The sequence below is a fragment of the Xenopus laevis genome, chromosome 6S (assembly GCF_017654675.1).
Source record: "Xenopus laevis strain J_2021 chromosome 6S, Xenopus_laevis_v10.1, whole genome shotgun sequence".
NCBI classification, from domain to species: Eukaryota; Metazoa; Chordata; class Amphibia; order Anura; family Pipidae; genus Xenopus; species Xenopus laevis.
The window spans coordinates 96,591,920-96,607,788 of record NC_054382.1 but is presented as its reverse complement, the minus strand read 5'-3'; the positions used below and the strand labels follow the sequence as shown (position 1 = coordinate 96,607,788).

The 15,869-nt window shown below is 35.3% G+C and overlaps 1 protein-coding gene across 1 annotated transcript in view; it reads left to right on the top strand.

Annotated features, from left to right (window-relative positions):
• Positions 1-15,869, top strand: part of cdh2.S (cadherin 2 S homeolog) — a 159,732-nt gene that overhangs the window by 134,639 nt on the left and 9,224 nt on the right. Inside the window, exons 8-13 of the mRNA XM_018223680.2 lie at positions 2,373-2,510; positions 8,251-8,436; positions 8,552-8,805; positions 11,168-11,310; positions 12,384-12,617; positions 14,464-14,694. Of these exons, the coding sequence (XP_018079169.1) occupies positions 2,373-2,510; positions 8,251-8,436; positions 8,552-8,805; positions 11,168-11,310; positions 12,384-12,617; positions 14,464-14,694 (1,186 nt within the window). The remainder of the gene's footprint in view (positions 1-2,372; positions 2,511-8,250; positions 8,437-8,551; positions 8,806-11,167; positions 11,311-12,383; positions 12,618-14,463; positions 14,695-15,869) is intronic.

Sequence of the window (15,869 nt, the reverse complement as noted above, 5' to 3'; positions counted from 1 at the left end):
TCTCTGCACTGCACAGCCAGAAAAAGAAACAATGTTTCTAACTTATTTAGCTTTTGGCAGAGAGCCCAGAACAGCCAGCCGGTGCACTTGGAAACTTTTGTAACAATTTCAGAGAAGCAAATAAGTAATAAATATATTCTTTTTTTTTGGATATCATAGTGCACCTGTTAGTACGTTAACTTATTAGTAAGCATGTCGGCTTATATATGTGTGTGGTTTTTTTTTTTTGCTTTTTAGACTAAATAAACAGCACATAAAGTTTACACTGCATTCTTGTGAAACATTATTGCTGTCTAGGTGCAACAGCTATCCAAATATACTCTGTGTACTTATGTCAACTGACTCTTAATATACAATGCCTGACTGATTCTTGAAGAGACAGTACAAAGTGCCTTACAATAACAATCTCATCCAAGTTGAAACTTCACTTTCCCCTTGTTCTGTCTAGATCTGCATCTATTTTAGGTATCTCTTTTTCCCAAGATGATTACTTTTAAATTAGTATTTTTCATAAAGCTTTTTCCTTATTTCTTGAACAAATCATTCTCAAATACCCTACCTTCAGCATACACAGATTTTACTCTTTGGCTTCTTTGTAGTCTTTATCAATTCATTTGATTTACATTTAAAGGAAAGGCACAAAAAGCATATTAAAATGATACATTCATACACATAATGTTCTTAAAATACACCTTCCATTTTTAACATTGTGATTAGAAATATATAATGAAGGTTTGCTACAGCTAAAATAAGAATTACAAACAGTACATACAATAGTTATATAGGGAATAATGTAACCCCTATTGTAAAATATATGGATATTTAAAGATTTTAGAGCAGTTCCATAACCATATAAAGGCAGAGGGTCTTTATAAAGGGCATGGGATGCCTCATATTTACAAGACTGGTTACATTATTTAATAACACACAAATTATAATCATGTGACATAAATTGTATTGCTAACCAACAATTATAATTGTTGACATGACTTTGGCAGTCACCTTAGCAACCAATGATGTATTAGCTTTTTTTTTCATCCAGCTGCAACTAGAGCAATAAAAGCAAACATTTGATTGGTTGATTGGATTGTCTTCTTGCCATACGGCCATTTAGACCGGTTTAAATTTATATTATGATGAATCACACCCCACCAGAACCAAAAAACTTTCCCATTCTGGTGATGATTCCTCCCTTTCCACTGTTGAACCCAGCTGGTTGCTGCATGGGTGTTTGCTAGACATACTGTATCTTTGGAACAGTGATCATTACCCAAAGATCATCACCACAAGCTTCCTTTTTGTCTTTTTTATAGATGGGTGTCAAATATATATTTTTTAATATTTAGTCTTAGCCCTGGTTATCCAGGGGCAGTTTTACATCTGTCTCTATTTGTGCAGGCCATACTTTCTATTAGCCTTTTTTGTAAAATGTTGTTACTGAATACTGTTACCAAGCTTGTAACTGACTGTTATTCCTAAATCTATTTCTCATATGCCTGAATGCAGGTAAATTGCTTTTGTTTATTTAAACCCTTTGACTATACTTCATCTGTTGATTTGATTAACTCAGTTTTAGTTAAAACTCTCATTATGTAGTAATCTAATTCATTGCAATAATTTAATATGCAAACTGCTGTTTTCCTTCAGTAATCATAATTAGCATTATATATCATGTTGCAGTGATTATGTCAGGGTAAATAATGATATTTAATATAAATTCCCCAGTGGCTAAGCCATGAAATATGGGTCCAGGTGCATGAATTTGAGGGTGCTTATCTATGTGACAACCTGCTTAGAAACAGTGAATGCAATCATTGCCTGTCGTGAGATACATGGCTGGTAGATTGGGGAATTTTGTTTCTTGAAAAAATACTATAACAAATTCTTATTATGTAACACAAAACTTTTAAACAAAGCAATAAACAATTGTCTTTACAAAAACTTAATGTAATAAATATACAAAACAAACAGTTAATAAGCAAATTGCTTCTCCCCAAAAAACTTTCCCTTATACCTGTATCATTAACTGAAAGCTTCCTCTCCTTTCCCATGGACTTCCTATATTACATTAAACTGTAAGGTTTAGGTTTCTTTGGTGCATTTTGGGGCCTTTGGGGATTCAACAAAATCTTCCTCCAATCCTTCTCCAAATCTCTTTAACTGAATTTGCTTCACTCCTTGGGAATCACCTCCTCCTAGCCCCCCCTCCTGAAACTCCCATTTTCTTATTAAACTTGACTGTATGAAATGCAGCAACATTCATTTTGCCCCATAAATGAACTTGGATAGGACACCGTTTTGTGGAAAGAAAATACCTTACTAAAATTCTGTCAAAGTGTCTAAACAGATATTGATGTGATTTTGTCTTCTAGAAAGTGCAGCGATACACATTAATAATTCAAGCCACAGACATGGAAGGAAACCCAACATATGGTCTCTCAAACACAGCAACTGCTGTCATTGCAGTGACAGATGTCAATGACAATCCTCCTGAGTTCACAGCAATGACTGTAAGTATAGCTAACAGGTATCCCTGAATTTCAGGTCTTTCAATGTTCTAGTACACGGTCATCCAAATGGAGGTCCAATGGTCAGATTTGGCTTTGCCAGTATGAATTAGAGGCAAAATCATGTCTCGTATATAAATACATTTTTATAACTTCAAAATTATCTAGCCTAGAAATATGTAAGAGGTTATGTGCCTACAGTGACAGTATGTAATTAATATTGTTTTTTTCTCTTTAGTAAAATTTATTTTTTTGTATAACAGGAGACACTCTACTGGCAAACCAAAAGCTAATGCCTGGAATAGTGTTTATTTGGGTTCCTGTGAATTACATTAGAATACAAGCTATGCTTTTCTTTCCCATTGTTTGCAAAATACCTGTCATTTTCGCTTCACTCACCCTTATTAAGTACAGCTCTGAGTAATGTGTTTGAGGCTGAAATAGACTTTGAGCAGCCATGTGAGGCTTGCTTTTATGTCTTTAATAAAAGAAGAAACCCTCAATCAATAAACCACATCTAATCTGTCTGATCTTTGATTCAGTCAAAGAGAAGGAGACGTACAGGAGACTGCCTCCTCCGTCCTTCATTCTCTGGACTTGTTTGCTGCTCTATCACATTTTCATTCACCCTCAGGTGGCCTTTAAGGCTCACCTTATTTTAACCAACAAGCTGCCAAAGATTCTCATGACAAACCTGCTCTGGATACTTTCAGTGGATTTCTGATTCTGAACAACAATTACAAGCCAGAGCTTATAACCAGAGTATGTACCAGAGAGAGTACAAACTTATTCCCACTGATATAAAAGCACTTGAACACCCCGTTTCTTAGAATTTGCCGTCTAGACATTAAAGCTCCTTTTGTAATCATAATTCTTTTACATGCCCTAAGAGCTCTCACGTGCCAGCAAGGGTTGGCTTAATTGACTGTTGCCAGGGTAACATGTAAGAGTGCAGGATATAAATATATAAGTTATTCAAATAATATTAATATTTCAGCAAAGCACTGTATATTATGTGGTATGATGGCTTAAATCTATAATGAACAACATCTGTTTTATCTAGGTCTGACAATCTCAACATGTGCCACTGTTGTTTGTGTTTTAAAATAATGATTTCATTAATTCATTGTGCAATGTATGTCTTCTTTCACCTTGAAACCCATTTCTTGCTCTGCACCATTCCATTCATCTGGTCCTCTTCTACTCACCTTCATTTGCGTGTGTCCAGAATGTTAAACTGGCACATTTATCTAAATACTGTCATACTGCAATAAAAACAGTGGTTTCCATTTACTATTCCATTAAATAGACATTAAAATACATAGCAGCCGTAGGTTTTCATTTCTCATTAGGTCACATGGCACAAAATCATTATACCCCCTCCAGATAAATGTATTTTGCCAACAAAAGGAAGCAAAATATACTATTTGGTTAAAATTTGCTAATTTTGGATATTTTATTTAGGGATTTCAAACATTTTTATATCAAAAAGGGTTGATTTTATTTCTTTATAAATCAAACAAGCTTTGATTTCACATCACACCATAGCAGCTCTCATATTACTGGTTTCAGAATTATGTTATGCCATAGGCATTGAAGCAAACAATTGTGAAAACAGATTAACAATATATATATATATATATATATATGTCTATGGTTTGATAATGGGTTTCTAAATACATGAATACAAACATTTTGCTAAATGTTTTGTGCATGTATACATCAACCATCTCAACAGACAGCATTTTAATCAAATTATTCACATTTTTAGAAATGATTCCTTTTTCTCTGTAAAAATAGAACACTACCTTGTACTTGATCCAAACTAAAATCGAATTAATGAAAACAATCCAGTTGAGTTTAGCAAATGTTTACATAAATTTTTAGTATGGAGATCCAAATTATAGAAAGACCGCTTCTGTGGAAAACCCTAGGTATCAACATTTTGAATAGCAGGTCCCACACCTGTATTAAAAACCAGCCAGCAACTGCAGAAGCAACTGTTTATTTGTTATTGTCAGATGTCTTGTTTCATAAGAATGTAGGCATAGATATTAAATATAGTGTATTATTTTAATATATTTGTATATTTATGAAAACAACCCCAAGTGCGGATTCTCTAAATGAAGAGTCAGTGCATATTGACAAAATGTGTTACGGTTCTTGCACTATTGTAGACTTGCCAATGCATCCAACCTGAATGATGAATGCTGCACAACGGCAGTTGCTCTGTAAAAACTCTGGGTAACACAATGCATTCTGGGTATTTCATTTCAGAGGCATTATATCATCATACTGTATAACACATATTTAAAGTACTGTGGTACATAAATGACCTTACTCATGCTTGTACTTTTGCATACACATATACAGTTTATCAGATTATTGTATCCCATAAAAGCCACTTCCCTATTATTCGTTTTTTTTAACAAGTACAACATCAACAGCAATTCTGCTTGCAAAATGTCCCAAGAAATAGGGTACCTTTTCCTCTAATACTGGCCTATATCTGCAGCTAGTGTTAACTCCAAAAGACAGATTTATCAAAGGTCAAGGTGCAACAGTCTAGAGCAGTCTAGTATGCTAAAATATACCGCACAAGCCCAGTAAGCAGAACCTGCACTGATAATCTGCTCTGTTTATTGTTTAAAACAAATGTAGTGTTTTTCTTTTCTCTTTTATTAAACAGTGACCATGCAGCTTGTCATCTGTGTATGAAAAAGCACTGATCGTTGACACAGTGACTACATCTTAAAACATTCTTTATACATTCTTTTCATAAAGGGACAATTGTTTCTTAGCACCCATAGCAGGACAGGTATGGGATCCGGTACCCGGAAAACCTGTTATCCTGAATTCTCCAAAGTTCAGAATGGCCCATCTCCCATAGACTCCAATTTAAACTACGGATGCACCGAATCCAGGATTCGCTTCGGGATTCAGCGAGGATTCGGCTTTCTTCAGCAGGATTTGGATTCGGCTAAATATTTCTGACCGAATCCTAATTTGCATAGGCAAATTAGAAACCGGGAGGGAAATCATGTGACTTTTCGTAACAAAACAAGGAAGTAAAAGACTGTTTTCCCCTTCCCAGCCCTAATTTGCAAATGCAAATTCGGATTTGGTTCGGTATTCGGCTGAATCTTTCGTGAAGGGTTCGGACGAATCCAAAATAGTGGATTCGGTGCATCCCTAATTTAAACAAATAATTTAAATTTGTTAAAATTATTTCCTTTTTCTCTGTAAGAATAAATCAATACCATGTACTTGATACCAACTAAGATATTAGTATTACACCTTTCACTGCTGCTTACCCCAGTGCAGTCTTCAGAGTCCTGCTCGTTGGTTGCTCTTGTTTGGCGCATATGCACACTATGCGAGGTGAGGGGCAATGCGTGGGGTCAGCGCACGCTGCAAGGTTACTGGTAAAAAACAGATTGCTCAGCGCTCACTCATGTAGATGCGAATGACGGCAGGGGGGCGATGTTGCCAGCCGGGTTACCTGGGGCGTGTTAGATATTTTTTTTTTTAACTTGGCTTTTTTTTAAACATTTAATTAAAGGCCATTTGGTTTTGTATTAATGCCATATCTTCCAGTATGGTAATACACTGGGCTTAGACATTTATACTTGTCAGATCAAAAAACATTGTGAAAAAGCAGACCTCTGGTGGTCTTGACCATCTGTTCATTATTTCATGCTAAATCATGATTGGATTTTTTTTTGTGTGCAGCTACACATTACTAATATGTTAGCTATGCCAAAATATCATGTTACGGAAGAAACCATTTTATTTCAGGTAGAGCTCAGTGTCATGTCATTCTTACATGTTAATATGCAATGTAGTCTTCATAAAGCAAACTGTTATGCTTTATTTATATAAGATTCTATGCAGGGCTTCATATAGATTCAACATCATTCATGTGCAAAAATGTGCTGAAATGGTGACTTATTCCAGGAGCTATCTGAAAAGTTTCATTGTGTTTTATGGCAAACAAAAATCACTGCTCAGCATCACCTGCATGTTAATATCATATTCAATGTGCAACCTCACTATCACAAGCAATTTAAACTCTTTAGCAGTGTCATCTGATGGGAACCAACTATTTCTATATTTTCATTTCATAATTTATATGGTTATAATACGTGCAGCACAATACAATATACATCTCTTTAAGTACTCAATGATGGTATTATTGTCTGAAGAGACCCTAAGGCAATTCATACAAAACAAATATGGGATTGACTATATTAACTCATAGGGACAAACACCTTAACATGTCCAAGAGGGATCAAGTTACTTACCTGGCACTGAAACTGAGTCTGGCACCATGTATAGCTATTTTATGTGTTATATATATATTCCTCAGCCAGGTTAGCAAAATTACTCCCTGCTTCGAACTTTTCTTCTATTGCATGAAAACCGTACCTCTTCTATATATTTGATTTATTTCAGGGTTTGTTTTATTTTAATGTCAGCATGCAGCACATTAAAGTGGACCTGTCACCTATAAATAAAAAGTTGTATAACAAAAGTTGTTAGCAAATTAAACATGGAACCTAAATAGTTTTTTTCATTAAAGCATTCATACCTGTTATTACGGCGTTTAAATATCTGAGCTGTCAATCAAATATTATCTGCCCTGCCTCCTGAGGCATAGAGTTGGGGCAGTAAATTACTTTCACTTTCCCCACATTCCCCCTCCCTCCTCACACTCTATAATTGTGTAGGGCGATGTGTATGGGCATTAGGTCCCCCATTCGGGCGCATACATAAGATTTTGGGATGATAAACAACTTGTTTTAATAACAGTGTGCACAAAATGGCTCCTGCCTGTTTGCTGTGATTGTGCAATGCTAAGACTGAAGGAAACAAAATGTAAATAATAAATGTAGTGTAAGTAAGTTTTCTTTTGCTCAACTAACATGCTAAAAGATAATTTGGAATTATTTCTTAGGGTGACAGGTCCCCTTTAAGGGAACTTGACGTGGTTCTGTATATCCTAATGGTGGTTATTTTTTATGTATTTTTAGAGCGCTGATCAATGTTTGTATTTTTCGTGCTACAAATCATGAACATGAATGTTGTGTGAGAAACGAAAAAACGCTCAAATTTAAAACATTGACATCTAAAAGCTGGCAATGTCATGTAGAATACAGGGGGAGCTGTCCTAGCCAACATTTTAAATATTTATTCAATTTGAATTTTTTTAAAAAAAAATTTGAGATTGTAAACTCACTAAAAATTAACTATTCTACGTATCTCAGTTTTTTTGCCACCGTTTTATTAGTTTTTACATTGGATTTTTCAATAGATGAGAGAAATTATTCTAGAGAATGTTTTTTTTTTAATTCTGCATTTACAAATTACAGCAAAATCTGAATTTTGGTATAGTTGTCATAAACTGTGTGAATGTTCATTTTTAAGTTTTAAATCCAATTCTGTATTTTATTGTGTTAAGCATGTAGCTGCTATAAACTGTAACCATGGTCATATGTATGTATATATAATAGTAATCATTTGCCTATCTGTTGTTTTTTTCCTGGTGGGCCCAAAAGTGCATAACATATTGCAGAAATGTAATATGCAATAATTGAATCATATGGTGCACAGCTGGGATTTACAAGTGCAGCATTCCCACATGTATACAAATGTAATTGCATCCACAGGGCTAGGGATAATCCATGTAATTTCTCTTGTCTGTGTGTGCCTTCAGAAACAATGTTCTCTTTTTCTTTCTTAGTTTTATGGAGAAGTGCCTGAAAACAGAGTGGATGTAGTAGTAGCCAACTTAACTGTAACAGATAAGGACCAACCTCACACCCCTGCATGGAATGCGGTTTATAGAATCGTTGGGGGCGATGGCACAGGCAGATTCGCCATTAAGACCGACGCAAACAGCAACGATGGTTTAGTGACTGTTGTAAAAGTATGTTCACTTTCTTTTGGTCTTTATATTTTGTTTGTTAAAAACAAGTGTTTCTAGAAAGCCATACAAAAAAGTTCATAATTGTGTTAAAAATATTTTCTTGTTTGCTTTCTAGCCAATAGACTATGAAACCAAAAGCACATATATCCTAACAGTGGTTGCTGAAAATCAAGTGGATTTGATAAGGGGCATCCAGTTCAAACCAGAGTCAACAGCAACTGTCTCCGTTACAGTTATAGACGTAAATGAGAATCCTTATTTTACTCCAAATCCCAAACTTATACGGCAGGAAGAAGGTCTCTTTGCTTCAAAAATGTTGACAACCTTTTCTGCTCAGGATCCAGATCGCTATATGCAACAAACTATAAGGTAATTAGTCATTGTAATTCCACTACAAGTATGCATGTGTATACATACAGTATACAGTATATATATATATATATTAAGAATTTACTGTATATTATATACATATAATATAAGTAGATATATATCAAAATGAGCCAGCCCATAATCAGTTGTTTTAGGGGTAATTTTTGAATATTCTGCTTTCTTGGATGGTGTAGACCTTTGCACCGTGGCAATTCTAGTTTTCCACTCGGAGTACTAAGGAATAGTGCAACTAATTTGTTTTACAAAGTGCTTCAATTTCTGATGTGGTATGCTATTTTTTACTGTTTTGGGATTTTAACCCCTAAACTCATTATCAAAAAGAAAATAAGGACAAAGTTCCATGGTGTATTAGATGGCTTGTATGCTCACTGTTTTTCCCTTTGTTTTCTCATACTAAATCAACTAAATAATTCAAATACAGGTTTGGGACCTGTTATCCAACACCCGGAACCTGGGGCTTTCCAGATAATGGATCTTTACATAATTTGGATCTTTATTCCTTAAGTCTACCAGAAAATCATTTAAACATTAAGTAAAACCAATAGGCTGGTTTTGCCTCCGATAAGGATTAATTATATCTTAGTTTGGATCAAGTGCAAAGTACTGTTTTATTACAGAGAAAAAGTAAATCATTTTTTAAAATTTTTTAAAAAAAGGAGTCTATGGAAGACAACCTTTCTGTAATTTCGAGCTTTCTGGATAACAGGTTTTCGGATAATGGGTCCCAGCCTCTATATGGCATATTGCATGCTTTATGTACTGGTTCAATTATCCAGAAAGCTCATCTCCCATCAAATACAGTAATTAAAATCTTTAAAAATGATTTCCTTTTTCTTTGTGATAATAAAACAGTTAACTCATCTTATTGGATTTATTTAATGTTTACAAGATTTTCTAGTAGACTTAAGGTAATAAAGATCCAAATTACGGAAAGATCGGTTATCCGGAAAACATCAGGTCCCGAGCATTCTGGAAAAAAGGTCCCATACCTGTATATGTATATATATATATATATATATATATATATATATATATAGTATCGAAATGCGCCCCAGCACTCTCAATAGTGTAATCAGCGTCAATCTCGGTGCACGCTCCTGTGGGGGACCCCGTCACGTCCCCACTAGATATATCCAGATAGAAGAATGAAGCAGCACACGATTCTTTGCAAAAGTGTATATTACAAATCAAGTATTTTGATTTGCTTGATTTGTAATATACACTTTTGCAAAGAATCGTGTGCTGCTTCATTCTTTTATCTGGATATATATATATATATATATATATATATATATATATATATATATATATATATATATATATATATATTGGTCCAACCAGATCGCACTCCATATTTAAAACATAGCTTTTATTAGCTTGTTAAAATGTATCACAAAATGGCATTCTTCACAACATAGTAGCAGCGTCATTTGTATCAAGACACTTATCTGTTAAAAGTCCAGCATAAACGCTGTATCCATCCGGCCTCCAGGTGAGGAAGCATCATCACAGTTACTTACCACGTATGCCCCGCCTAACGAGGAAGCAGAAAGTGTGTGCAATGGAGTCCTACACGCTACTACACGATACATACGCTTGAGAAAGGGAACGGATGTGTCCCGAAACGTCGCGTGAGTGTGGATGGATATAGCGTTTATGCTGGACTTTTAACAGATAAGTGTCTTGATACAAATGACGCTGCTACTATGTTGTGAAGAATGCCATTTTGTGATACATTTTAACAAGCTAATAAAAGCTATGTTTTAAATATGGAGTGCGATCTGGTTGGACCAATATAACTAAGAAGCGGAATTACTCACTGCTATTGGGATCAGCACCCTTGACTTTGATATACATTGGGATTAGTGCATCATAAACATTGGAATTGTATATATATATATATATATATATATATATATATATATATATATATATATATATAGGTTTGGGATCCGTTATCCGGAAACCCATTATCCAGAATGCTCAGAATTATGGAAAGGCCATCTCCCATTGACTCCACTGTAATCAAATAATTCTGATTTTTAAAAATGATTTCCTTTTTCTTTGTGATAATAAAACTGTTCCTTGTACGTTATCCGAACTAGGGCATAATTCCATCTTATTGGAGGCAAGACAAGTCTATTAGCTTTAATCAATGTTTAAATTATTTTTTTTTGTATTAGACTTAAGGTATGGAGATCAGAAAAACATAAAGACCCTTTATCCAGGAAACTGGGTCCCAAACATTCTGCACAACCGTACCTGTATTCCAATTTTGCAAAACAATATTATATTGTATAAACTGGTGCACAGTCATTTATTAATCTCTGTTACAAACTAGGTACTCAAAACTCTCAGATCCAGCAAACTGGCTTAAGATTGACCCTGTAAATGGATTAATCACCACTACGGCAGTTCTGGATAGAGAATCCATGTATGTAAAAAACAACATGTACAACGCAACATTCTTGGCAACAGACAGCGGTATGTATTGGTTTAATTGATGTACGCTCTTCTATATGTCAGAGTAGGATAAACAAATCTAAAAGCCCTGAAATCATTTATCTGCAAAGCATAAAATAAAATCTGCAGCTCGTCATCCTCTTTTGACAGGCAAAGAGAAGTTGCTCATTAAAAGCAAACTGATTATAGAAATATATCAAGTTATTTTGTTGCTATGAAAACCCAACCAGAAGTATGGCATGACTTGGCCTCTGTGATTAGCGCTAAGCTGCTCCTCTTAGAGCCCCCGGAATGATGAAGCCGGTAGTGGTGCCCCCTGCAAGGTCCTGATGGCTGCCTTGTAAGAAATGATATGTGGCCAGCATGTTATTAAACTACAAAAATAAGAGTAAACATTTTTCAATCACTTAGCTGTTTCCATGACAACTAAATTCCTACTAAGGTTGTTGCTATCCCTTGATAAAAATGTAATAATGAGAAGAATGTTCATCCATGCTTAAATTCTTTAGCATATGTATTATCCCTTTTGTCCTTTGTACTTCTAATGCACCATTAGCAAAACAACCCTACTGTAAAGGCCCCCATACACGGGCCGATAAAAGCTGCTGACAGACCAAATCGACAGCTTATCAGCCCGTGTGTATAGCCCCCGATGGGCTGGATGAAAGTCGGCCAGATGCCAATCGGGCAGGTTAGAAAATCCCATCGGATCGTGGCCCTGCGATCCGACCGCCTGTTTGGCCTCCGTTTTGATCCGATCACGGGGCCCTAGGGCCCACTATCGGATCAACCCGATGTTGCCCACTTCAACGTGGGCATATCGGGGAGAGATCTGCTCGTTTTTGCGACATCGCCAAACGAGCGGATCTCTATGTGTATGGCCACATTAAGTTGATTGCCCATGCATTCACATACAAGCTCACAACATTACATTACCCCTTGAAGGAAAAAAACCATCAAAAATGTCCAGAGCTATGAGCTAACACTTCAAATAACTATGGGGGGGGGCAGTTCTATGACAGGGCTGTATAAATGCAGCCCATTTTATTATATTTGTAATTACTTATGCTGATATTTGTTTTCCCGATCCTTAGGTATTCCTCCAATGAGTGGCACTGGGACATTGCAGATTTACCTATTGGACATTAACGACAATGCTCCTTATGTGTACCCACAAGAAGTAGAGATCTGTGAAAGGCCTGATCCCAATGCAATCAATATCACAGCCTTAGATGCAGATATTAATCCAAATTCAGGGCCCTTTATCTTTGAACTTCCATACAGTCCGATGGATATTAAAAAAAACTGGACAGTGACACGACTGAGCGGTAAATATAAGAAATTACACATTCACTCCATGAATATATGTTTCAGTTAATGATGAGGTTTTGCTCTATTATTTCAGTTAACGATAAGGATTCTAAGCTTGTAGTACTTTCTTTTTAAAATGATTCATCTTTATACTTTTTTAAAAAGAAGTCCTGACCTTACCCAGCAATCTTATTTTTGTTCCTGATGTTCTAAGTGAATTATGCAAGCAGTTAAACCACAGCGCATGCATTATGTATAGGTGAAAGTTCACATGAACTTGAGCGAAATTATGGTTAGCTGTGCCCAATTCTTGATTTATGGATAGAAGAAAAATTAGTTTGGAATAATTCATATAAAGTCTGTGAAATATAATCTGCCATCCTATGAGTTCTGTAGGTGATAGGGGCACATTGATTTGATCATTTTACCTATGACCAAATTCCCCCTCCTGCATTACCAATTTGGCCATTTAACTTGTCCCCCTGCAGTCGTTTCTAATATAGTTACTTAGTCAAAAATGTAATGTATAAAGGCTGGAGTGACTGGATGTCTAATATAATAACCAGAACACTACTTCCTGCTTTGCAGCTCTCTTGGTTTCCACTGATTGGTTACCAGGAGACTTGAGGGAGGGCCACATGGGTCTTAACTGTTTGCTTTTGAATCTGAGCTGAATGCGGAGGATCAATTGCAAACTCACTGAACAGATATGTCCCATGTGGCCCCCCTTCAAGTCACTGACTAACTCAGAGTTAGAGAGCTGAAAAGCAGGAAGTTGTGTTGTGTTGTGTTCTGTTCTGTTACACATCCAGTCACTCCAGCCTTTATTGATTACATTTTTGGCTAACTAATTATATTAGAAACATTTTTTATTTTGCACAGCCTATCTATTTACCCAGTTTTTATATTTACACTGAACTGTTCCTTTAATACAAATCTTATTATGTGCTTAACGATGTATTTGTTTAACAATATATTCGGGCAAGTGTCCTTATAAATTCTACCCAAACTTTATTAGCATTTTATTTCCAATATATCTTGCTCTGATGTGCCCCCAAAACCTTTGCACTTATATTTCGGACAGTGCATTGTTAGGATGACTAAACACTGCCCTTCTACCTTTGTTGTGATGTTTGGGATGCTGAATAACTTTACTGGTGGAAGCTGCAGAATATTTCTTTCACTGCAGCATTAGAGATCATGTTATCATTGAAACTGTATAAAAGTCTACTTCCTTGTTTATTGTAACACATTGTACCAGCTGCTACAATCGTATTTATTCCCACTCATGTTCTCCATATAGTTGATCATTTTACCATAATGTATTTGTGATAGCAATTGGATTCATAAATGTGAAACAATCTTCTGCTATTATTACTTCTGCTCTTGATGCATTCAGGGATTCTAAATGTTTATACATTACTTAAAATAACTTCTAAGCTGCTTTATGCCAAGTGACAAATGGTTTTCACTTTCAAGCCAAATGTAATGGAGAATGCAAGTTGTTTCTCAATATGTTTTTATAAAATGAAAATTACAAGTTATTTGCCAATTTACTTTATATTATTCTGAGCGTGAGAGCCTGCAATGTTAATCTGTAGTTTATAAAGGGACTGCATTTATTGCACAGTAAAAAGTAATTGCAATAAACATACATTTAATTTAAAGAATTATGCAACTTTTAATTCCTCTTCATATAGTACAGACTTAATAAAAATAATGTTTGCAATGTTAGACATGCAGGTTTTGTCATTCAGGAAAAAAAACCTTTATCAACTAACCACAAATACATTGGCTACAGATATGAGTCAATATTTTCTTATACCTAAAATAAATTTTTTAAAAATATCTTTGTGTTTCTAGGTGACCATGCACAACTCAGTTTAAAGATTGGATCCCTTGATTATGGCATCTATAATATTCCAATTCACATCACAGATTCGGGAAATCCTGCCATGTCAAACACTTCGTACCTGCGTGTGAAGGTCTGCTCTTGTGAGCATGGATACTGCAGCACTACAGCTCCCATTATTGGAACTGGCTTGGGCACGGGAGCTATTATTGCAATTCTTCTTTGCATTATCATTTTACTCAGTAAGTACCTATTCTTATATATCCAAGTAGATATCCAAGATATCACAGTTACATTAAATTAAAAAAAAAATGTTTGCCAGAGCCAAAGTTTGAAACATGGTGAAAATCTATATGGTGTTGGCATTGCCATGTTCTGAATATATATTCTATTAAGAATGTAAAATAATTAGATACATTGTCAAGTAACATCTAATGAAATTCAATTAGGAACCTGTGCAAAATTTCATTTAACTCATTTGCCAAACTGAGAAGACAACTTTCCAAAAATGTTCCAAAACCAATTCACTAGTATTTTGGTGAATTTTTATACTCCCTTAACTAAATCTGCCACTTCAGTACTGCATTTTTAAACTTACCAATGTGGTACAAGTATGGGATACTTTACCCAGAAACTTGATATCCAAAAAGTTCTAAATAACCAGTTGGCCATCTCCCACAGACTTAATTTTAATCAAATATTTTTTTTAAATGATTTCCTTATTCTCTTTAAATAATAAAACAGTACCTTATACTCGATGGACACTAAACTGCATGAATACATATTGGGAGCAAAACAATCCTTCTGAATTTATGCAATGCTTGAATGATTGTTAGCAGACATAAGGTATGAAGATATCCCTTATCTCAAAGTCCATAAAAATCTAAGTTTATTAAACGCTCATATTAAAGGATTTACATACTGACCCCCTGGAAACCAACCTTACGCGCTTCGTACCCTCCGGTACTTAGTCATTGGTGTCTATGTCTATGTGTGGCCAACCTCTTTGATTGGTTTTAGCAAGAAATAGGAGGGACTACTTTTGTGATCAATGTGATAAAGACATAGACACCTATGACTATGTACCGGAGGTTATGAAACACGTAAGGTGGGTTTCCAGGGGTTCAGTATGTAATTCCTTTAATATGAGTGTTTAATAAACTTTGATTTTTATGAACTTTGAGATACTGGATATCTTTGACAATAATTAGTTTATTATGCCTTGAGGATTGGGGCAAGATCCCAATACTTGACTGCCCATAAGACAGACTCCTCTAGCCTCGTAAATGTTTTATAAGGTATGAAGATCCAATAAGATCCCTTATCTGGAAAACTCCTCTTCCCAAGTATTCTGCGTCATAGGCCACATGCCTGTACTCTAACAGGAGATCTCTTATTTGAACGCTGCCATTTCTTC